The sequence below is a fragment of the Populus nigra genome, chromosome 5, assembly GCF_951802175.1.
Source record: "Populus nigra chromosome 5, ddPopNigr1.1, whole genome shotgun sequence".
NCBI lineage: Eukaryota > Viridiplantae > Streptophyta > Magnoliopsida > Malpighiales > Salicaceae > Populus > Populus nigra.
This window is the reverse complement of record NC_084856.1, coordinates 17,058,706-17,084,201: the sequence shown is the minus strand read 5'-3', so window position 1 is coordinate 17,084,201 and position 25,496 is coordinate 17,058,706. Positions and strand designations below refer to the sequence as shown.

At 30.4% G+C, this 25,496-nt stretch overlaps 3 protein-coding genes across 3 annotated transcripts; 2 read left to right on the top strand and 1 right to left on the bottom strand.

Moving 5' to 3' along the window:
• Window positions 1-841: 841 nt before the first annotated feature.
• On the top strand, window positions 842-4,111 carry LOC133694413 (probable terpene synthase 3). Its single transcript, XM_062115912.1, has 7 exons — window positions 842-1,148; window positions 1,452-1,722; window positions 1,990-2,362; window positions 2,446-2,664; window positions 2,752-2,887; window positions 2,997-3,245; window positions 3,553-4,111. Exons 1-7 carry the CDS (start codon window positions 1,044-1,046, stop codon window positions 3,850-3,852), a joined length of 1,653 nt encoding a protein of 550 aa, XP_061971896.1. The 5' UTR covers window positions 842-1,043; the 3' UTR covers window positions 3,853-4,111.
• A 9,290-nt stretch (window positions 4,112-13,401) lies between these two features.
• Window positions 13,402-14,935, top strand: LOC133694295 (probable aspartic proteinase GIP1). Its single transcript, XM_062115784.1, has one exon. The coding sequence runs from the start codon at window positions 13,421-13,423 to the stop codon at window positions 14,810-14,812; it is 1,392 nt and encodes a 463-aa protein (XP_061971768.1). The 5' UTR covers window positions 13,402-13,420; the 3' UTR covers window positions 14,813-14,935.
• Window positions 14,936-19,341: 4,406 nt separating this feature from the next.
• On the bottom strand, window positions 19,342-21,961 carry LOC133694026 (style cell-cycle inhibitor 1-A). Its single transcript, XM_062115443.1, has 4 exons — window positions 21,802-21,961; window positions 21,239-21,364; window positions 21,075-21,130; window positions 19,342-19,790 (listed from the first exon to the last, which is right to left on the bottom strand). The coding sequence occupies exons 1-4, from the start codon at window positions 21,866-21,868 to the stop codon at window positions 19,560-19,562; spliced, it is 480 nt and encodes a 159-aa protein (XP_061971427.1). The 5' UTR covers window positions 21,869-21,961; the 3' UTR covers window positions 19,342-19,559.
• Between the last annotated feature and the right edge of the window lie 3,535 nt (window positions 21,962-25,496).

Here is a 25,496-nt window from a genome sequence, read left to right as displayed (position 1 = left end):
CACCAGTTGAAGTTTCAAATCAGAGAATTTAAGAAAAACAGCAGGTATAAGTTGTCGCATATGGAGAAAAACAGTGAATTAAAGAGGTGGATAAAATCCCAACGCACGCAGACATACCTCACTGCGTTTCCAAACATGTGCAGTGAAATTCTGATCGGACAATGTTGACAAGTTTAAACTCTGATCTCTCGCAGCCGCAGTATTTTATAGTATGATTGTAGTTGTTTTTTAAATAATTTGTTGTATTAAAATATATGTTAATGATATTTTTTTTATTTTTTTAAAATTTTTTTTGACATTAATATATTAAAACGATCTAAAACATATAAAATATATTATATTTTAATAAAAAAAATTTAATTATTTTAAAAATATGATTTGCACCACGTTCCAAACTCATTAGTAAAAGATTGAACTTCGAACTGCCTTCACCAGTTGAAGTTTCAAATCAGAGAATTTAAGAAAAACAGTAGGTATAAGTTGTCCTATATGGAGAAAAACAGTGAAAGAGGTGGATAAAATCCCAACGTACGCAGACATACCTCACTGCGTTTCAAAACATGTGCACAAGTGAAATTCTGATCCGACAATGTTGACAAGTTTAAACTCTGAGCTCTCGCAGACATACCTCAGATGGGACTTCGGCCCTTGAATCTTCTAATTCCTTATTGGCGAGCGGTTGCTAGGAAAAGCCATACTGGAACATTGCTAACAGACAAGTTGGCTGTTTGCTGAAGTGACTTGTTTGATAGAAGGGTTATTGGCGGGATGAAATATATATTAAAAGAATATATTTTTAATTTTTTTCTGTCATATTCTTAGGCATGTACTCCCTCTGATTTTGGCTCGAACATTTTTCTTAATTGAGGATGAATATTCTAGATCACTATTTGAAACCATTGTAAGCAAGGAAAAGTTGTGAAGAACACTGCGACGCTGGATTGTTTCTATAAATACTACCCCAGCCCATGCTATTTGGTCATATCTAGCCTTAAACACCGGACTCAGTTTCTTAAATCTTGTTGCATAGTTTCACCTAAGAGATGGCCCTTCAAGAATCAACCCCAAAAGCTCAATTTCGCCGAACAGCAGAGTTTCATCCTTCTGTATGGGGTGATTACTTCATCAACAAGGCTCCTTGTGATGAGGTAAAGCAATTACTTATGCAAGTATAAATTCATATTTATTATGTTTTAATTTGTAGAAATTGTGGATTGGAAGAAATTAAGTGAAATGCTAGACATCCACCTTCCAAATGTTTCACGAACCATCTTTTTTTTATTCTTCTTCTTTTCAATGCATTTTATCCCACCAAACGTTACCATAGCAGTTCAGTTTCTATTAAAATTTTCCATGAAAAATATATGCTGCTCAATGTAGATGTAATAGAATACATGCAGGCATTGAGTTATATGCACTCTAATAAGTATCTATTAATTTCATTTCCTCAGATGCTATTCAGCGCTTGGATTAAGGAAATTGAGGTGCTGAAAGAAGAAGTGAGGACCATGCTTACAAGCGCCACTCTAAAACCATCAGAAAAGCTGAAGTTCATGGACATTGTCCTTCGGCTAGGCATTGGTTACCATTTTGAAGGAGAAATTCATGACATAATAGAGCACGAATACAATACTTATCATGACAACAACTTCGACGATGACCTCTTTACAGTTGCTCTTCGATTTCGATTACTTAGAGAGTATGGATACAATGTTTCAAGTGGTAAGTTGTCCATCTTTCTTATTAGACGAAAACAGAAATTTTATTACGAGGGGCAACACACAAGAAAACTCATAGAAACAAATAAATCTTATTGATGATGTGGAAGGCTTGCTAAGTTTATATGAAGCTTATTGATGATGTGGAAGGCTTGCTAAGTTTATATGAAGCTTATTGATGATGTGGAAAAAAATAAGCTTATCGATTTCGATTTATTGTGTGTTCTTATCATCCTGTTCTTGACATTATGTGTTCTTGTTTGTGAAACAGATATATTCAACGAGTTCAAGGATGGAAAAGGCAACTTCAAGGACAATCTTATTGATGATGTGGAAGGCTTGCTAAGTTTATATGAAGCTTCTTTCCTCGGTGGTCATGGAGAAGATACGCTAGATAAAGCTCTTTCCTTTTGCAAAACTCACCTCGAGTCCGCGGTTGCTCACCTGGTCTCTCCTCTTGCTGACAAAGTAAGTCATGCTTTGAGGCGGCCTCTCCACAAAGGCGTACCAAAGCATGAGCAATGGCACCACATCCTTATCTACCAGCAAGACGAAGCTTGCACTGGAGCTGTTCTAAAGCTAGCAAAGTTGGATTTCAATGTATTGCAAAAGTGCTACCAGGACGAGCTGAGGAGTATCTCTAGGTAAGTTATTAATTTAAGTAGAATTCCTACGCAGAAATAAGAGTTCAACGAGAGTACTGGACATGTTGGTGCATGTATTGTAGGTGGTGGATAGACTTGGACTTGGTTACAAAGCTACCCTTTGCTCGAGACAGAGTGATTGAGTGCTTTTTTTGGGGAATGGGAGCATTTCTTGAGCCACAATTTGTACTTTCAAGGAGGTTCATAACAAAAGTACTCATGTTTTTGTCCATATTGGATGACATATATGATGTGCACGGAACGATTGAAGAACTTGAGCTTTTCACCGAAAAGATTGAAAGGTTTAGTTGTTGGATCGATATACTTGTATGAATTTCTTTGACTGCGAACGCATATTATGAAGTCAGAATAATATTATCGATTTTCAGGTGGGATACTAGCATGGAAGATCTGCCAGATTACATGAAATTGTTTTTTGAGGCATTAATTGGTTTCTTCGATGAAATTGAGCAAGAGACAGCGAAGGAAGGAAGATCATACTGCCTGCACTACTCTAGAGAAATGGTATACATATTTTCTAATTCATTCTATGTTTCGTGAACTGGCATTAGTTCGCATATCTGACAAAGAAAACCAAATTAACTTACTTGGAATATAATGATTTATGCCATAGTTGAAGAATCAAGCAAGGGCCTACCTTATTGAAGCCAGATGGTTCAACCAAGACTGTGTTCCACAACTGGAGGAATACAGGCGTGGTGGTGTGTATACTTCTTGTTATCCTATGGCCGCAGTGGCATGGTTATGTGGGATGGCAGAAACAGGTTCAAAGGACGCATTTGAGTGGATGTTGAAAAATCCTAAAATCGTGGTTGCCTCATCTGATATCGGTAGGCTCATGGATGACATTACATCCCATGAGGTACGAAAATAGTCATTGACAAGCAACTAAATCTCAAGACATTTCCTTCTTTCTCAGCACAGGAACACTGTTAAAAGTGTTTATTGACAACAATTATCGATCGAACTCGTCGCTGCTTTGAATAGAATACTTTACTTCTTGCAACATATATGCTTATAGACCCACACTTGAGAATTTAATTGTATTTTACACCAGCTTAATTAAATTTGACAAAAGGTGCATGCAACAACACGCATGCTTTAATACTTAAGAATAAGTTTACATAAAAAAAAAAACATTGCTAACAGTTGTCTGGTTTGAAATGCAGTTTGAGCAAGAAAGAGGACATGTTGCGTCAGCTGTTGAGTGCTGCATGAAGCAATATGGTGTTTCAAAGGAAGAAGCATATGACATGTTGAGCAAGATGGTTGAAATTGATTGGAAAGACATAAATGAGGAGCTTCTCAAGCCATCTACTGTTCCTAGGCAAGTCTTGATACTTATGCTTAATCTAGCTCGTATCATCGACGTTGTATACAAGGATCATGATGGCTATACAGAGGCCAGTAACACGACGAAGGAAATGCTGACTGCTTTCCTCGTAGATCCCCTTCCAGTTGTAGCATGATGGTGTTGCCTTATGATAATAAATATATAAATTGGTATAAAAAATTGTCCGGTTTGTTTCAAACAAACCTTTAGAAGAAAAATCACGCAGGTGTTAACTCCATTGGAGCTACCAGTTAGATCCCCAAGTCGCATGTGGCTGGGAACCTGGGGTGATTGTTTCATTAATTAATTTACGTATTTTCTAATATTGTACTTCCTTTTCCTTGCTTTTGGGTAAATTATAATAAAGTCCCATGATCCACTGGATTTTTCGAAAATGCAATCTACTATTATATGGTGTGATAATATTATATATATGGTGCAAGGACAACTTATTTTGATCAATAAACCAATTAATAAAAAGAATGTTCAATGGTTATTTTTCGTTATTTAAATCAATGTGATGTTTCTAGAAAAATAAGTTTTTATATTTACATTTGATATAAAAATATGTTTTTATATATGAGATCAATACTTACTAAGATCTTTTAAATTGTTTATAAGTTTATTATTGCATATCAATTAAATCATATGTGATTTATATTCTGATTATTTTCTAATTAGATCTTTGTTAATATAATCTTTAAATCATTTGACATAATTTACATTTTTTTTAATATTTGAGAATAATTTAATGTTTAAACTGAATATGTATTGATAATGTAAAATATATTACATTATTTATAATGTATTTGTTAGATTTGTAGTATCTCTTCATTTTCAATTATGTGATTTTTCTAAAATAATTGGTATTTTTCCAATGTCAACATGATGTACTAAGTGTTTAGGAACGCGATGCAAACCATGTTACCTTAATTTTTTTTATTTAAAATTAATATTTTTTAATGTTTTTAGATCGTTTTCATGCATTGATATCAAAAATAATTTTTTCTTACTATATATATATATATATATATATATATATATATATATATATATAGAGAGAGAGAGAGAGAGAGAGAGAGAGAGAGAGAGAGAAACACACACACACACAAAGAGATACCACAGAACCTACCAAACGGGACTTTGACAAAAAAAGAGATACCATATCCCATTTTAATAACCAAGATAAGGGTATTAAAATGAGATAAAATTTTAGATAGAATTTTTGTGTAGAGAAAACTCTGCTAATTTTGTTTAATTGGATAAATTCATTATTTTTAAATGGAAGATTCTTTATATGTTAGATATGCTTATGTAGTGTACTATGGGTTTTACAAGATATGTCAAAATCATTCTAAATAAAATATGAAGATAAGAAAAATTCAGCTTAAAAAAAATCACCTCATTTTACATGTATATGATTACTGGAAAAGATGAAGTTGCGTTAAAAGTTACAGGGTGTTACAATGTTTTTTATTTTTAATATTGAGAAAGTGACATATTGGATCAACTCAAGTTTTATTACTTAACTTGTCAAACCTGCGACCTAAATCATGTTCCTATTAGGTTTAACAACTTTATTTTTTTAAAACTATTTTTTACTTAATGATATGATAACAAAAATAAACACGCAAAATTTAACACTAATCGTATATTAGGATATTTTTTTGAGATTATAATATCCTCACAAAAAACAAACCAAAATAAATTATGAAAACCATTTCAAAATCATTTAAATGTTGAAGGATGAAATTGAAAAAAAAAAAAAGGAAAAAAGGGCCCCAACCAAGTAAGTCAACCTTGAAAACTCTCAACCTAACTTTTTACTGAGCTTGGGTTTAAAATTAATTTGTATGAAAATTGCCCCACCATGACCTAGTTGATCTGGAAGGTGCAAAGACAACCTTGATAATTGGTAGAAATCATGATTTGGATTTTAAAAAAAAATCAAAAAAATATTTTTTTTAATATTAAAACAGCAACATATTAAATCGATCCGGGCTTAACAGCTTAAACCGCCAAACCCTTGAGCAGGATCATATACTCTTTTGGGTTTAACTTTTTTTTTAACTATTTTTTACTTACTGATATGATAATAAAAATAGATATTGCAAAATTGAGCATTAATTAAATATCAAAATGTTTATTAAAAGTGTTTATTGACAACAATTATCGATCGAACTCGTCGCTGCTTTGAATAGAATACTTTACTTCTTGCAACATATATGCTTATAGACCCACACTTGAGAATTTAATTGTATTTTACACCAGCTTAATTAAATTTGACAAAAGGTGCATGCAACAACACGCATGCTTTAATACTTAAGAATAAGTTAACATAAAAAAAAAAAAACATTGCTAACAGTTGTCTGGTTTGAAATGCAGTTTGAGCAAGAAAGAGGACATGTTGCGTCAGCTGTTGAGTGCTGCATGAAGCAATATGGTGTTTCAAAGGAAGAAGCATATGACATGTTGAGCAAGATGGTTGAAATTGATTGGAAAGACATAAATGAGGAGCTTCTCAAGCCATCTACTGTTCCTAGGCAAGTCTTGATACTTATGCTTAATCTAGCTCGTATCATCGACGTTGTATACAAGGATCATGATGGCTATACAGAGGCCAGTAACACGACGAAGGAAATGCTGACTGCTTTCCTCGTAGATCCCCTTCCAGTTGTAGCATGATGGTGTTGCCTTATGATAATAAATATACAAATTGGTATAAAAAATTGTCCGGTTTGTTTCAAACAAACCTTTAGAAGAAAAATCACGCAGGTGTTAACTCCATTGGAGCTACCAGTTAGATCCCCAAGTCGCATGCAGCTGGGAACCTGGGGTGATTGTTTCATTAATTAATTTACGTATTTTCTAATATTGTACTTCCTTTTCCTTGCTTTTGGGTAAATTATAATAAAGTACCATGATCCATTGGATTTTTCGAAAATGCAATCTACTATTATATGGTGCAAGGACAACTTATTTTGATCAATAAATTACGAGTTAATAAATTGAGTTATATGTAAATAAGAGTACAATGACATGCATATGGAGATCTAAAGAGAATGATTTTAAGAGAAAAAAAACTAGAGAGAAAGCAAAGCCTAAAACAACAACAACAACAACCCAGTTCAACCAAAAAAAAAATTCACCATAAAAAAAATCTAAGACTATGTATTATTTTCTAAAACTACGTACAAGGACAAAACATGTGGCAACTTATTTGCCCAGTTGCCTTAAATGGTACATAAGCCATGTATAAACTTTTTAAGGGTAAAGCAACAGGATTGTAGAGTTTTCCCTTGTTTAAATCTTTGAATTCAGACTTTCTTGAGACTATGTAATTGTGTTTTATAAAAAAAAATTATTTATATTTTTTTATATTTTTTTATATTTTTGAATCATTATAATATATTAATGTAAAAAATAATTTTTTAAAAATAAAAAATATATTTTTAAAAAAATACACTTTGAAACACCCTTTATCTACAATTGGAACTCTACTAAAGAAACTAATGATTATCATGCAAGCTCAGCCTCCCAAGACTCATAGTTTAGAAGGGAGGCTCGTCACTGCGTCGAATATGATTTCTTAGCAAATTAAATAGTTTTTATTTTTATTTTTTTAATAAATGGAATGATTCCTTGGTGTAATTGGCATGTGCAGTACTTCTGCACGGGAATATAAATTATTTTTTAAAAATATATTAAAATAATATTTTTTTTATTTTTAAAAATTAATTTTGATGATATCAACATATTAAAATAATTTTAAAATACAAAAACAAATTAATAAAAACATGTACCCCAAAATAAACACTAATTTCTTTAAGAGAGCCAGACTTGGAACTTTAAGGTCAACTTTTGGAAAGAAGAGAAATGGATTAATTAGATGGAGTAAAACAGTAGATATATAAGGTGAAAAATCCAGATGCATGAACCTATAATTGTCGGTCGTGAAGAATCAATGGGAAACGATGGAATTTATGACCCTCATCCATTTTTCTACTGGTTAATAAATAAATACAGGTAAATTTCAATTTTTTTTATTATCATAATGTTTGTATGAAAGACAATAATTTAAATTTTAAATGAAAAATACATTTTATTATTTTTTTTATTCATGTATTTTTTGGTTTGAATAAAATATTTTTTTATTATCATAATGTTTTTTAAATAAAAGGCAATGTGAATTAAAATAAAGGTTCATAAAAATTTTAATTATTTGAAATAATTAGAGAAAATGTATCTCTTCAATTTAAACTACATTTCCTTACTAGTGCTTTTCTTTATTATTTCAACAAAAATATTTTTTTTAATTAGAAGTGTTATTTATTAAATAAAAATTTTTCATGATCTCAAAGCAAGTTTTAATAAAATATATTAAAATAATTTTTTATATGTGATTAAAGGAGGGAATTATTAAAGTGTTAAAATCATATAAAAAAATATAAAAATTACAAAAAGGAAAATTTTATTTTAATTGAATATTGATGACAAAAATTTTAATTTTCTTCTTCATATAAGGTATATAGTACTTAAAAGAATATTTGTTAGTATTACTATAATAACCTATAATATTATTTATTAGCAATAGCAAAATTGAATAATAATCTAAATATTATTTATTTATAGTACAATGAATGAAAATATAAGGGAAAAAAACTATTTTTTTTAAGAAAAAGGTCAAAGGGCTATAGAAAAAGATGAGGTGTCTAGGCTATGATGTTGGACTTGCATGTTTGGCTCAAATAGAAAGAAAGTCAAGCATGCATACTAGCTTTCTTATTATTATTATTATTATTATTATTATTATTATTATTATTATTATTATGTTGATGAGCGAATAACATATTGTCTACTAAAGAAACAGATAATGTGTTATTTATTGGTTAAGATTTTGAACATGACAAGTGGTCGAAAAGTTAATGTCTAAGCATTGACACCTCAGAAGCCCTTTATCAACCATTTTTCTCACCTAAGATCCTACAAAACATCACCTTAAACACCTTATCAAACATATTCCTAACATTAAAACACTTTTTAATTAGTCAAAGATGCCCAAAATTAAATAGAATAAAAATCATTTGGTGTCACAATCTATTTATTTTAGCAAAATAAAACGCTAAAATATAAACCAATGGCATTCCTTTTTACCAAGATGAAACTAACCCAAATATTTTATACATGTTTTTTGCTACACATTAACATCAATCATAATTTTTATCAAACACGTATCTTATTCAACTAACCACACCTATCCACACTTTTTTAAAACTTATTTTTTTTAAACTACAACCACAAAAGTTACCTAAAAAACAAACATACTCGAACACAACCGAAATAAATAAAGTTTAGGACCTATACATGAATGACTAAAATTAAAGGGACCAAAAAATGTGTAAATGAACTTTTTGGATGAAAATAAAGTTTTTTGCACAAAAAAGATAAAAACAAAAACCTAATTATTATTATTATTATTATTTTGGTCCTTCTTCTTTTAATTGTTTTTTATAATAAAAATCTAAATCATATTTCATCAAATTAGCCTTTAATTCAATTTTTCAATTCTATCAAAGTCCTTGTATTCCAAGAATATGCAAAGAAAAGAAAATCTCAACACAAAGTATCACCAACATTACTATTCATTGAATAATGATGCCTACGGTGCATTATGAGAGGGAGCACATAATGCACTATAAAAATACATTTTCTTATAGTTTGCTTGTATAATATTCAAAAAGTGTTAATAATTACCATTTCAACCTTCCAATCATCTAGTTTATATTCAAAAGTTGTGTTTATTCCTAAGGTTGTCGTAAAAATATTAGTAGTCATGGATATGGGTGCTTACCCTATCTTTTAATTATTTCTTCCGTATATTACAAGTATATTTCCATTATTACCACAACCTTGAGATCATATTGCAGACTTTCATGCTCATTTCGTCATAAAACAAGTTCATTAAATAAATATATATTTGTATATAGCTTATAAAATAATATAAACTCTACTTATGTATAGTTATGCTGAATAAATGTAATCAATAAAATAAGTTCAGGTGGGATGCCTAAGGCTACCCATGAGTATTGGTTGCATGGCCGAATGTAGTTTGAGTTGTTATTTTTGCAAGTATTAAAATGGGGTAAAATTTTAGGTAGGATTTTTGTGTTGGGGAAACTTTGCTAATTTTGTTCAATTGGATAAATTCATTATTTTTAAATGGAAGATTCCTTATATGTTAGATATGCTTATGTAGTGTACTACGGGTGTTGCAAGATGTGTCAAAATCATTCTAAATAAAATATGAAGATAAGGAAAAGTCAGCTTAAAAAAATCACCTCATTTTACATCATTTTACATGTATAATTAAGATTATTAGAAAAGATGAAGTTGCATTAAAATTTACAGAGTGTTACAATGTCTTTTATTTGTAATATTGAGAAGGTGTCATATTAAATCAACTCAAGTTTTATAACTTAACTTGTCAAACCTACAACCCGAATTATGTCCCCACTAGATTTAATAACTTTGTTTTTTTAAAATTATTTTTTTATATAATGATATGATAACAAAAATAAACACACAAAATTCAACACTGATTAGTTATTAGGATGTTTATTTGAGATTGTAATAACTTTATAAAAAGCAAACTGAAACAAATTATGAAGACAGTTTCAAAATCAATCAAATATTAAAGGATGAAATTGAAAGAAAAAAAAAGCTAAAAGGATTCAATCAAAAGAAAAAATAAAAGTATAATTGAAAAAGGAAAAGGAAAAAAAGGCCTCAACCAAGCAGGTCAACCTTGAAAACTCTCGACTTAACTTTTTACTGAGCTTGGGTTTAAAATTAACTTGCATGAAAATTGCCCCAACATGACTCAGTTGATCTGGAATGTACAAAGACAACCTGGATGATTGGTAGAAATCATGATTTAGATTTAATTTTTTTTTAAGATGATGTTTTTTTAATATTAAAACAGCAATATATTGAATTGATCTGGACTTAACAGCTTAACACGCCAAACCCTTGACCAGGATCTTAGACTCTTTTGGGTTTAACGTTTTTTTTACTATTTTTTACTTAATGATATGATAACAAAAATAGATATTTACAAAATTAAGCATTAATCAAATATTGAGATATTTATTTGAGACTACAATAATCTCATAGAAAGCAAATTGAAATAAATAACGAAGACCAATTCAAAATCAATAAAATATTGAAGGATAAAATTGAGAAAAAACAAGAAAAAAAGATTCAATCAAAAAAGAAAAAGAATTGAAAAAAAAATAGCTAGCTCCCTCACTATTAAAAAAACCCAATTGCTTATTATATAAGATAGCTAGTCAATTGGCTTGCGTTTCACTATGATTGGAACAAAAAACAATGATGCAAAAAAAAATTAATGTGAAGGTGTGTCCAATTTTTTTTATATTAAAAAAAATTAATTGTAAATCAAAACGTTGAGGCATACATTTAATTTATTTATTTTAATTAATCTCAAATAAAATTGAATACCCGCTAGGTTGGGAATTTAACCTATGTATTTCACTAATCTCAAATAAAACTTAAAATTTCAATTCATTTATATTTAAACTAGGTAAAAAGTAAACAATATTTTATTTTTAAAATTATTTTTTAAAAAATTTTTCTATTTTAAGTAATTTCAAATAAAATTGAATATCCACTAAGTTAGGATCCCACATATATGTTTAATTAATATATTTTAATAAATTTAAAATAAAAAAAGAAAATAAAAATTAACATAAAATAGATGGTTAGGCGTTTGGTTCTAGATGGGCTAGAATGCTTAACCTACTAAATAAAGCCACACGAACAAGTCTCACCTTATTTATTTATTTAATTATCTTTTAAAAACACTCCTAAATTTATCTAAAACTAGAAAATATCTTTCTTAAACCCTGATTGTGAATTAAAATTATTGTGGAGGGCTGCAAAAGAAAAATGTTGGCTATTGCTATAAATAATAATGTCATCAAATTTCATGAAATAATGCAAAAGGCCGAATGGTATTTAATCAAATAAAAGATGTAGCTATAAAAAATATATAAAAACAATAATAAAAAAGAGTTGTATAGAAAGAGTGTGTGCTAATATAAAAGAAAGGCTATGATTTCCTTGGGAAAAAAATGGAATTTCATTGATATTTCATAAAAAATATTTCATATTATTTTTTAGTCAATTTATTTGAATGAACTAAAAAGTAAAATATAAAAAAAAATAGGAAAATAGTAAAAAAAAAACCAAAACTGGTCAGACGTGCACATAATCCATCCAAAAAATGCATGATCTATGCTAGACCTTTTTTTTAAAAAAAAATTGCACAGATGATGCATCATCTGCTAGCCTAGTTTTTGGCAACCTAAGGGTTGTCCAGAAGTTGAGACAACTATTGTTTTGCTAAAAAAATAATTATTTATCGACCCATTAATAATCTTAAATAACCCTAAAATCAGTTCAAAAACTCAAAATCAACTCAATTTTAAAATATTTATCGAGATCAAATCTATCATTTCAGGTGATGGAAAGGTAAAGGAACACCTAGGTGAGCATCTCTCCCATCAAATGAAACTCATTGACACCAAGTTCGACCTTTCTTGTGATAAAAATACATGTCAACCAAAGCTTTTGCCCCCTCAATCAAAATCCTGTGACTATCTCTATTGTCTCTTAAACTGTGAACTAAAAAAAATAAAAAAAATAAAATTTTGAACAAAAATTGAATTTTCAAAAAACCAAAGAAACTGAAAAGTTGGAAATTGCAAATTATAAGGACCAATTCAAACTTTTTGCGCAAATTTCAATGTCACCACCAATTTTCCCCTTTGTTTCATTTTGGCCCTCATTCTTTCAATGTTGTTGTTTATTAAGAAATCAGAAACAATTGGCCATCAATTTGGCCATATAAGGATTAATTCTCCAAAGAAAAAGTTTAATGCCCATAATGAAAAAAAAATCACTAGTACGTTGATAGTAAAAGAGTGGTTATAGTGGCGTGGTGTACAGTATAAACACCACACCTATAATATTTTCTATAATATCTTAGGTTTTGTTTGTTTGTCAAAAAGCAAATTACATGAAAAGTGAATTTCTGAAAATGAGATAATTTTTCGATATTTGTTAGTACTTTCATGAAAAATAAGTTGAAAAACAGTTTCAAGTATGTGGTTGTCTTGAAAAATAACTTTTTAATATTTTAATTTTGTTTTTAAATTTATTAAAAGAATAAAAATTAAATTTGATAGATAAAAAAGTTGAAAAATAATGAAATGAAAAAAAAAATCTTTTCAAAGCTAAATTTTTTCTTGGTAAAAAATGTCTTTTCTCTTGAGTAATTGTTTTTAAGAATGCCAAACATTGAAAAGCAGGGAAAGTGGATTAAAAAAAAGTATTTAAAAATAAAAAAAAAACAAACAAGCTTAAAAAGTTACCAGATGTATTCATAGAAAAAAATAATATTTGGTGTGTCCTAGGAGAATCTTTCCTTGTGTATGCTTGGACAGACAAGTCATTAATCAACCGCACATCAATTTATCTCTTCTACCTATTATAAACAAGAACTCACGTGGGCCTGCCACCCATGTGTTTTCGAAGAATCGTAGCCCAAGGCCAGCAATATAAACAAGCATTTCCCGCATCACTTCTTCATCAGGTTCGTCGACAACCACACACCAGTCAAGATGGCAATGGCAAAACTAGTTTTAGTTTTAACCTTCTTCTTTATCCAATCTCTTACAACCTCCCTAACTCTTCCTCTCCCAGCAACAGCAACAAAATCCTTTGTGTCGCCCATTCAAAAGGACCGCTCTACGCTCCAATACATCATCACTGCGTACCTGCAAACCCCTCTCAGGCAAGCCAAATTACTCGTCGACCTCGGCGCTAGTTTTACCTGGGTCAACTGTGACGACAAGTACTTCCATTCCACCACATACAAACACATACCTTGTGATTATCCACTTGCTGATTTGCTAGGTCAACCTGCTTGCCTTGTCAACTGTGTGGATCCGCCAGGTCCAAATTGTGCCAACAATTCTTGCTTGCTCTCTCCTGTGAACCCCATCGAGCCTATCGACTTTACAAGAAGTGACCCCATTGCTACCGCCCTCCTTGACTATTTAGCCTTGCCGGAATTAATAAATGGTTCTTCTCAAGTTGGACCATTGGAAAAAATCCGCAACTTCATCTTCTCCTGTGGTCATACTAGTTATCTCAAAGGCCTGGGTAGAGGTGTTGTTGGCTTAGCAGGTTTTGGCAGATCAAACATCTCCATCCCAGTGCAGATCACTCCACATTTTTTTGCGATTTGCTTGTCAGGTTCAAAATCTCAGCCTGGTGTGGCCTTCTTTGGTTCTAAAGGCCCTTATTACTTCTCGCCGGGAATTGACCTGTCAAGTTCTCTTACTTATACTCCACTCATTGTGAACCCTGTCGGAAAAGACTCCGGACCTGACAATAAGATCGCTTCACCTGAATATTACATAGAGTTGACTTCTGTAAAAGTAAACAACAAGGTGGTGCAATTCAATCAATCCCTCTTAGCCATTACCAGTGAGAATGGTTTTGGAGGGACCACGATCAGCACTGTTGCTCCATATACGAAGTTAGAGAGTTCTATTTACAAAGCTGTTACTAGAGCATTCTTGAAGGCAGCTGCTTCTTCAACTTACAATCTTACTAAAACAACAACGAAACCCGTTAAGCCATTCGGTGTCTGCTACCCTGCAAGTGACATAAAGATTACAAAGATGGGACCTGTTGTGCCAACCATCGATCTTGTGTTGCATAACAAAGATGTCGTTTGGAAGATCTTTGGATCAAATTCTATGGTTAGGATTGTAAAGAAAGGAGGTGTTGATGTATGGTGCCTGGCTTTTGTGGATGGTGGGGCTAGCACTACCGTACGAGATTCAAATTGGATTGGGAGTCCATCTATCGTGATTGGCGGTCATCAATTGGAGGATAATATGCTGCAATTCGATTTGGAGTCCAAGAAATTGGGTTTTAGCTCCTCGATTCTGTCTAAGGGAACTACTTGTTCCAATTTCAAGTTTTCTACCAAGAAAATCTAAAAGAATGAACCCCGTTTTGTCTCAATTTGAATCTTTCTCTACTTTTTGATTGTAAGCTGAACAAGGCTAAAGGAAAGGCCGGAGATTTTCTTTTAATAAAATTAACCCGTAAAACTTAGGATACCTTTTAAAGTATTACTTAATGTGACTTATAGATATATATTTCACAATTTTGTTTCAAAAAGTTTGCAACTTGTGATGCATTAGTCATTATCAAGAAAATGAAATTCACCGTCCCTTTCTCCTTTGATCTTTACTTATAATTATAAACCTAGTTGTCATTTCTTGAAAGATGAAATTTAAAAACCAAACCGTTAAGTCCAAAATTGTGTTGATCAAACGAACAGCTGCTGAGTCTTTATTCTCCTAATTAACCTAACCTCATATCAATTGTTGAAAGCACATAAATATTTAACTTCCAAATGTTATGTTTATTGATTGATTCAAGACTCTTAAAATTTTGAATATATATTGATATTTATATTTATAAAGATATTACAATCTCTAACTATTATAATCTAATAAATATTCTAACTAACTAGTTAAACAAAGATTCTAATTATAGTCTAACACAAATATTTTTATTTTATTTTTTATCACAGATTCCTACTTATACTCGAATTTTAATTAATATCTAACAATCCTTTCTTAAACTAGAGTTCTTAAACACTCACTTTAACAATAAAAAATTCTCTTCTAATGAGGGTTTTTATATAGAATTGTTAGTTTTACAAGATTGGCCATGAATTTAAGTTGCCAAAGCAATAATCAATCTCATTATATAATACCTTGCAACCAGAGCAAAAATTCTTTGTAATCAGCATTATATTCTTGCTTGTAACTTATAGCTACCAAGTGTACTTTATATTTATCAATATCACAAATCTACTTTAATTTTGTCTTATTTACCCATTTTACATCAACAATCTTCTGTTTTTTTGGAATCTCTGTCAATTCTTAAATGTTGTTTTTTTCAATGACATTAATTTCATCATTCATAAACTTTTTCCACTTTATTTTTTTAATGGCATCTTCAAAAGTCATAGAATTATGTTATAAGACTAAAGCAAAATGAGTAAGTGGATCATGTAAGCCCTTTTCTAACACGTTGTGATCTTTTACATTAATCTTGATCGGTCTAACTTATTTAAAAATTAAAGAGTTAGATTTGTTAAGATGAAACTTAGTGGTATTGTCCAACTTTATTAGGAAATTGTTAAGGATTGTCTGGAGAGGAGATGTAAATCTCCCTATCACTAATTCAATTGAAATGAAAAAACAAATATAGAAGAAGTATCTACCCCAATCTTATAGAAATAACTTTTAGACTAATAGAATAATCTCAAACAAAGAAACAAATTGTTAGTAAATACAAAGCACAATTTGATGAGTATGAATGAAATGTGTTATAAGAGAGGATGATGCCACAACTTTAAGTATGTTTTATAGGGGCTCCAATGATGATCTTAGAAGAGAAGTTATGCTTTGAGATGTTTCTACTATTAACAAAGCTTATACCTTAGTGAAAGATAATGAGTTACTTATAAAAAGTCAATGGGTGAAACGCTAGGACCTCTATAGTATCCATGTTAGGCCTCAGTTAGGGAATGATAGTTTCATATTAGATGCTCGACCTCTGTAAACCCAACTCTAGTAATGCCAACCATGCAAGGAAGAACAAGATAAGAGTACTTAATGAGATTCCTAAAATGAGCTTAAGTATTCAGCCAATTATATTATTAAAACTCAAGTCATCAAAGAATAAAAATGTATAAGTGAAGAGAAAAACTATGGTGATCAAATGCATGAACCTAATTTTGAGGAATTTAAAGATCTAAATGAAATGAATATTAAAGAAGAACTTAACATAACAAGTTCAAATGAGTTTGAGAATTTGGCTTTGAAAAAGTCTATTGTGTCTACTTTAGTTGTAGAGGAAGTTTCAGGAAACTCTCTAATAAAACCATTAAAGAGGTAAGTATAGTGTTATAAGGGTTTAAATATGCATGTCCTCTTAAAATCCTTAGGCTGTGTTTGTTTCTCGGAAAGTGGTTTTCGAAAAATCACTTTCCAAACTTTCATGTGTTTGTTTGCCAATAGAAAAGTTGATCAACAGAAAACACTTTCCGGTCAACGAAAAACACTTTCCAGTCAAAAGAAAATTTGGCTTAGTTTCCAGAAAAGTGTTTTCCTTTTATTTTGAGCGGAAAATACTTTCCGGAAGTTGTAAAAAAATTAGAAATGTCATTATTTGCTGATTATATCAAATTTGATCCTCAAACTTTTGATTGGTATATATTTTTTTGAATTTTTTTTTCAATTTCATCCCTTAGAATTTAATTTTTATATTAATTTTGGTCCTCATTTTTATAATTGTTATTTTCTTTTTCCTTATCATTTTTTAATTAAAATTTTTTATCTATCAAATTTGATCCTTATTTTTTTTATTGTTACTTATTTTATTTGAAATAATTTATGAAATGTTAATTATTATTATTTTAATTTCTTTATCTTTCAATTTTTTTATTTTTTAAATTTGATCTCTATTATTTTGATTATTATTTATTTTATTTGAGATAATTTATGAAATTATATTTTTTTTCAATTTCATTCTCATTCAACTTTTTAATTTGTAAGATTTGTTCCTCATTATTTTTATAAACTTGAAAAAAATAAAACATTAACAAGTTCTTTTCCAACTCATTTTTCATGATATAACCAAATACTGAAAAATGTTTTCTAATTTATTTTTCATTACACTATCAAACATCGGAAAATAATTCACTTTCTAAAAAAAAAACTACTTTTCAGCAAACAAACAGAACCTTAATTTCTTACCCCTTATACTTGACATTCAGCACTTCAAAGACTTTAAGCGACATGTTGAGTTCTTTAATCCTATATCACTTATTCATGATGAGGAAGATGAGGATGATCCCAAGTTTGTATCCAATCCATATTTACTCAGGATTTGAATAGTGTTTATTTCATTCTACACCCTTAGTTATATGGTATTCTTGGTCACAAACCTAGCACATCTACAAGTTTTTCTCTCATGTCTCCCCACACTAAGATGTCTAACTTAGATGAGTCTTTTGTATGTAGAGTTTATGATTTGTATATTGAGATCATAAAAGAAATTCAAGCAAGTAATGAATAATATAAATTTCAAGCTGATTTATATAAATATCATGTGGTATTTAAAATTCGAGATTATTTCATCATACAAATTATACATGAGTGATATCCTCTTTGAACCAATCAAAAATTGAAGGCAAGGAATTCTAGACCCTTCAAAGTGTTACAAATAGTTGAATAAAATATTTATGTTATTAACCTACAATTAAAATTTGGTATTAGCTCTAATTTTAATATAAAAAAGTTGGTTATATCTAAATAGCACCAACCTATCCCTAATAATTCTTTTGAAACTCTTACCCGACTACCTTTATCTTTAGTACAAAAGGAATATATTGATATTATTTTGGATGCACAAATTATTTTTAATAGAGATGATGAGGTTTAATAAATCTCAGTTTATGAACAAGACAACTTACTTCAGATTGTACTTGAATTATTGGAGATTGAAGATATATTGCAGAACTTTAATCCTATTTTTTGAAAGTATTATTGGAGTAGACTAGAGCTATACTTAATAGAATCAAGTTCTTATAACTCTACGAGAATTGGTAGGGATACCAAACTTGAGACATAGTCCACACTCATGTTTGATCATATATAATTGATGATAGCCTAACTCTCCACTCTTTGGATGAGAGATTGAGCACAATCAAGTCTATGTTATTGGTTTCTATTGAGCTTAATTTATATTGTTTATTGGACATTTTATTTAATGGATTATAAACCCATGTACTCTTTTTAATTACTTTATGGATTCTTTCCCCTCTCCTCTCCCGCTCATTCTATTCTTCTTCCCAGCTCCTTTCTCCTCTTCTTTCTGTCTTTTCTCCTTTTATTTCTTCAAATCTCTCTTTTCCCACTTCACTTTATTTTAATGATGTGCCTGTAATACATGTATGTTGGAATTTTTCATTGGCTTCAGTAAAACTGGTGTGGAAGGGATGGGGTTAGTCGGTTTCACTTCTTTGAGGACATTATACAGGTCCTGAGATGGCTTCGGTCAGCAGAACATTTATACCTTTATGATCATCTACAAATTTTGTTCTTGAGTGCGAATTTTGTTTGTTTTGTGGGGTTTTGGAGATTTTAGATACCATGGTCAATTTCTTTCACTGACCTAGGTCCTTTTCTTTTTCTGGAGAAAATTGTTTTCCTTCATTGTCTCCTCAATTACTAATACTATAATTTAACGTGTCATGCTCCTCATGATAAGAAAATAACCCAAAATCTTCAATGTCTAGCAATATTACTAAGTTTGGTACCATACGGAGAAGACAAAGAAAAATACAGGAAGATTGTATATGATGGATGGTAACGGAGGGAAAAATTCTAGCAAAAAATAGAAAATTGTTTTCCGGTTTCAAGTTTTTGCAATAGAAACATGGTGATTTAAAGTTGAATAACAACTATTCTTGATGATTAAGATATATCAAACACATCATGCAAGTGTGTGCCCTACAAGCAATTCATAGAATGGCCCAAAATGCCAACATTCTAGCATGAGCTGATTTAAAATGTCAAGTTCTCCAGTGTCCGTAGAACAGGATAGAAAGACATACAGATACAAAAACAAAGCAAAGCAAAACCACTGGCGCTGTCTTCTTCTCTAAAGCTTGAGTGCCCAGTTATGGGCACTTCGAGGCCCACTTGAAATGCCCTCATAGTATCGGGATTCAAGCTTCTGAGCATTCCAGTCCTTGACAAAGACTGAAAACAATTCTCGAGCAGATTCCGATGTAAGGTCAGAGAAAAACACTTTCTTCTTCTCTTTTAGCCAAGTAGCGAACTCATTATTCTTGGAGAAGTAATCGTCATTGGACAGTTGAAACTCAGGTTTCTGGACGAACAAAAGTTTACAGCAGAAATCAGTGAAATGATCTTTAAACTCTACAAATAAATCTATAAATGCTCACCAACCAAAATCGCATTCAAGTTCAAACATATGACACCTGATATTTCCAAGGTAATTTGTTAACTTTCAACATTTCAAATTTTGACCTGTGTACTATGATACACTTAGACAGGATGTGCATGACATAAGATTTTCCTAGTTTTGACTGCTCTAATCAACAACTATCAATCTAAGTGAACTCTGCCGAGCAGGATACTTCATGCATGGTCTGCATCAACGATGGCTAAATTAAATGCAAAACTTATTCCAGCCATTTACAGGATTTAGAAATTATTTCCACTTCTGGAATAGGATGCTTCATTGTTTGTCCTATTAAAGTACACCACCATTAACAGCATCCAAGTAAAATATTGAACAAATTTTACACATATCGAGGCCCCAGAATGTCCTAAATTCAAAAGAATTAAAACATTTGCAATTGAAATAGGAAACTGCAGTTAGCTCTTAAATAGGTAGAGCTTAGTGCCTTCCATGCATTACAAGAAACAAAGGGCATTTAGAACTATTTCTACTTTGCTCTGTAGGGCCCAATAAATGATGTGTATATTTAGAATTATGTTCCAGTTTGCTGAGTAGACAGGAAGTTCTCCACCAGTCCAAGGATGATGGCTGAGCAAGAGGTGGATACAATTTGCAAAATCAAGTCTCTAGAGCAGTAATTCTAAACTTTCTCAATGTTACTGAAAGTATCACTGGAACTTGGCTTAATACACTGATTAAATTAAGGGACATTACCAACAAGTATTCTTTGCAATATTACGGACATTACACACATGTGGATTGCTTTCCTGTCACATAGGATTGCATCACCAAAAAGTGTATATAGCATTATTACGACCACCCCCACATATCTGCTGAGAGGATGAACTAGAATCCCCATTTAGATTTGTTTGCACATCAGCTTATGTTATGAATTATAGGTGCCTTTCATTCAAAAACTCATTGCAAGGCCTTAGGATACTTATTTCACATTTTATCCAAGCACCTATTCCTGAGAATATCCTACCATAATAAGAACTGAAAATATCCAAAATCACAATCTACAGCTTGATGAATAAAACACACCCTTCCTTTCAGGTTTAGGTGCATGAGTTGGTAAGGCATAACACCAGTAGCAGCAAAATCAAAACCCTAATTTACTTTCACAAATCACAACATAAGAAAATATGAAAGCTTGCTTCAAGATTACTACAGGCTCAACAAACATACCAAGTGGCGATCCCCTTTGTGTCGTTTGGTTTTGTGTTTATCCTTAGACTTCTTCTCTGAGGCAATGAATATTAGCAAGGTCAGAACACAACAACAGCATGAAAAATATGTCATGCTTCATAAACATAAAAAACACAAAGAAACTAGAATAGTATAGAGTATACCTTTATCAGAGTGGTGCCTATGAGACCTCTTGTCCTTTCTCTTCTCTTTCTTATCACTCTTTCTACTTCTCCTTCCGTCTCCTTCTTCCTTGTCACTTCTCTGCCTTTTCCTTCTTCCTCCTTCATCTACACAATTTCAATCAAAGCCAAATTCAAAAACAACATAGCAATCCCATCTTTCGTTTGAAACCTTAAAGACCCTGAAAAACCAAACTTTTTTTTCTCCTAATTAGACCACTGACATAATTGAGGCGAGTTTCCATTTTACCCAGTACCCAGAGAAAGAAGGCAACTATAACAATACCAAGCTCTGATTGGTTGCTGAGAAAATGCAGGAAAACAAACAAATTTCGTGTTTGAGGTCTCATAGAACATAAAATTACAAACTTGTTGGTTCCCAACAAAACTACACGGAAGAATTGAGGTGGGTTTTTCAATTTAATCAAAATACATCAAAGAAAACATATTATATCAATTCAAGATCATGCTTTAAATTTTCTTTTTTACTTTCACTTTCTCCAGAAAAAAAACAGAAAAAAATATATATACATATATAAGAGAACCTTCAGTCGAAGACAGAGAGGAGCTTCTCTTCCTGCTCTTCTTCTTCTCCTTCCTTTCGTCTCCCATTTTCGGCGAAATATGTTTTATTTTTATAAGAGAGAAAAGTGTATATATCAGGACTTCAGGAGAGGAGAATGCAACTGAAATTAGAAAGAATTAATTATAAATTAGCTACTCTAGTTTTTCTAGTTTAAAAAATAATTAATTAATATTGATCATATTTAATTTAATTTAATAATTTAAAAAATGTTTTTTTATTATTCTTATCATATCATTTTTTTTATTTCTTAAAAGCTATGAAATAAGAAAAATGACTAAGTTATAAATAGATTTTAACATATAAAAACTATTTAATTATTCTTAAAACCAAAGAAAAAATCTATTTAATTTTAATACTACATTTATAATTTACAAATAACAAATTTATAATCCTATTTAAAAAGACAAATAAAGTTAAAAGTGAAGCTCATTATGGACCGAAATGAATTAGAGCCGAAATCCTTATGTTGGACTAAAATTTTGAAAAAACTCAGAACTTCTTATCTAAGCTCTCAAATTTCAAAGCCCAAAAGTTGCAGAGAAGAATTTGACTCTTTTATCAATCTAGTAATGTACTTCAAACAATTAAACTAAATTTTATATCGTTTATAACTATACTTTATAGTATGCCATTCCTGTTGACCCGCGCTCCGTCATGCGTGGGATAAAAAAATTAAAGCTGAATCCTCTTTTAAAATTTATAGAATTAATCGAGATACTCGAACTTGATCTGAATATATTTATATTAATAAAAAAAATTAAAGTAAAAAATTGAATAAGAAGACATTTTCAACCCGTTTCTTGACATTAAAAAATTAATTATAAATAAAAAAATGATGTATAGATATAATCAAATAAATTTAGAATTATATATATAAATAAATTTAAAAAATAAATTGTTAAAAATAACTAAATATTAAATTTGAAAATTAAGAGGCAGGTGTAGATAAAAATATTTTATCTTGTAACATAAGTCATGGATCTAATTGTGTTCAATAACTTTGTTGTTTTATTTAAATTTTTATTTAATCAAATAATAATAAAAATAGATATGCATAGAAAAGTAATTAAATAAAATTAAATGAAAAAAAATTATTATGTAGGGTTGCATAAAAAGAAACAAGTATTGATATTAAAACAAATACTACCTTATTTAGCTTTAATACCGTTTTAGACAAAAAAAATTAGGGGTGAAAGGTAGGTAGGGGAGTATGATGCAAGAGAATTTTTTTTTTTTTTCATATCGTTTTATTCTTATAAGAGAGGAAGTTTCATAAACTTGGACTTAGATTACAATACACTTAACATAAAATTTTATAATAGTATATGGATAATTCAAGAGACTCAAAGAATAACTATATTAATATTTTACATACATGTACCTAGAATAACTAAAAAGACATTTTAAAATTAATTTTAATAGTTTCAAGAGATGAAAATGAGTGACTTAAAGCCTTATTTGGTGATCTATAATATTCTTATTAATGGACCGTCCAAGTATGGTAGGATTCAATATGCAAATAAACTATTATTTTGACTGCCTGATGAAGGATTTCAACCTAATATTTATACATACAATCCATTAATTAGTGGCCTTTGCGAACAAGGACTAATAATTGAAGCACAAACATTTTAGAAAAATGGAACATCATGATTGAATGCCAGGCTATTGCTCTTGTCATCTCATGATACAAGGATTTCTCCATCAAAGTGATACACCAATAATTAGGCAGCTTGTTAAAGAAATGAACAATCAAGGATCTTCTGCCCTTGCCACCAACAAGCACCTCATATACCTTCTTCCTGATGGTAAGAGTTCTGATTCTAAAAATCAACTCGGGCTTTGTGAAGGTCATCAAGGTATGAAGTAGAAGTAAGATCTTAATATTATGTATTACTTTGATTAATAAAAAAAAAATAATTAAAATTTGATTCTATTGCCTTTGTAACATTTTTTAGGTTTGATGTCACATTGACTAGGAATCATTTATGATTACAAAACTATAGTTAATTTAATAACCTCGGCTTAGCGAAGTGCCTATATGAGGTGGTTTTGGTAATTAACATCAGGAAATAGCTAAAACTAAGTGAGAAAGTTCTATGTATAAAGAAAAGGCATTTTATTATAGTTTTCAAGGACTTCGTTTTCATCTCAAAAGGTGACCATAAAACCCTCTTCATAAGTTATTCATCATTTATCACTTTTCAAATTCTCATTTCTTGATCACCTTATGCCCTAATATATGTTCCCCTAGTCTTCCATAAATAAAATAAAATAAAAAACACACAAATAGTATTAGAAGTGCCTACCAAATATCAACTCAACTAAAAGAATCACTCCCACAAACTTATCTACCTTTTATCCATTCTCTAAGATGATGAAAAACAACTCTTTTATAACAAGTAGTTTATGAGAAGGGTGTGTCCTACATAGAAGCCCAAGTACAAAGTAGTTTGATGTATTTTTCTAAACACTCACAACTAGAATTACTAATATGGTTTCTTACATGCTAAACATTTTCTAAGGTATTAGATCTAGGGTCTAAAATTGCTCAAGCTATTTTACAAGTAAACATTTTTGTTTATCATAATAGGGTTGCAACTGGTGTATGGGTGTCACTCAAAAAAAATTTATATATCCACTATGAGTTATTTTCTTCATGGTTGGGCGTTTAAATATACACGAGGGTGTAGCGATGAGAAACACTAAGAGAATATTTGGACATTAATCTAACTGGCACCAAAACACTCAATTCATATGGAAATTTTGTTATGAGGTTTCTATGTTCCCATTTGCTTTCCCAAGATTTTCTTTATCCATCCAAGAAATGAATATACGACATAAAATGGAACCTTATTTGTTAAGGAATTCTATTAGGAATCTTTTCTCTTAGGGATTTACAACATACAATTTGCATGACAAAAATATAAAGTTAAGTGATTTGGTGTACTTAATTAAAAGAATAATAAAAAGTATCAACATTGATTACCTAAATGCTCTCCAAAGAAAAGTGATGTATGACAAGATATAATTCAAGAAAGAGGAGGAAAGGAAGAAAGAAAAATTAGAAAATAAAAAGAAAAAAAGGAAGAAGAAGAGAAAAGAAACAAGAAAATAAAAGAAAAGGAGATAAAAAGGAGAATCATAACTATGTAATTTTTTTTTAATTCATCAATAAGTTATCCATAATGTGAAAGAAACTTATATAAATAGTCAAACCTTACACAACCAGTAATTGGGCCAAAGGCTTAAAATGAAAACCAAAAAAAAATAACATCAGCCTAGTAATTAAATCAAATTAAGCCCAATAACATGGTTTCCGGCCCAATCTCTCACCTAAAGAGTGATGGATTAAGCTATACTTTGTCATCCTCGAACATACACATGTGTGAATTGTATCTCAGATCTAGTGTCCCTATTAATTCTCTCGAGTTTGGAAAAACCGACCTTATCGAGTATAGCTTCATGTGGCTTTGATGATACTTTAAAAAATCAAGATCAAACTCATGCAGTCTCTCTCTACTAATCTAAGTGTAGTCCTAAGTAGATTGTCTAGCCCATGAACTATAATTCCCTAAACCTTACCATCCATAGTAAAAAAAACTTATGCATCCAAAATAACATTGACATGTTCATTTTGTGTCAATGATAATG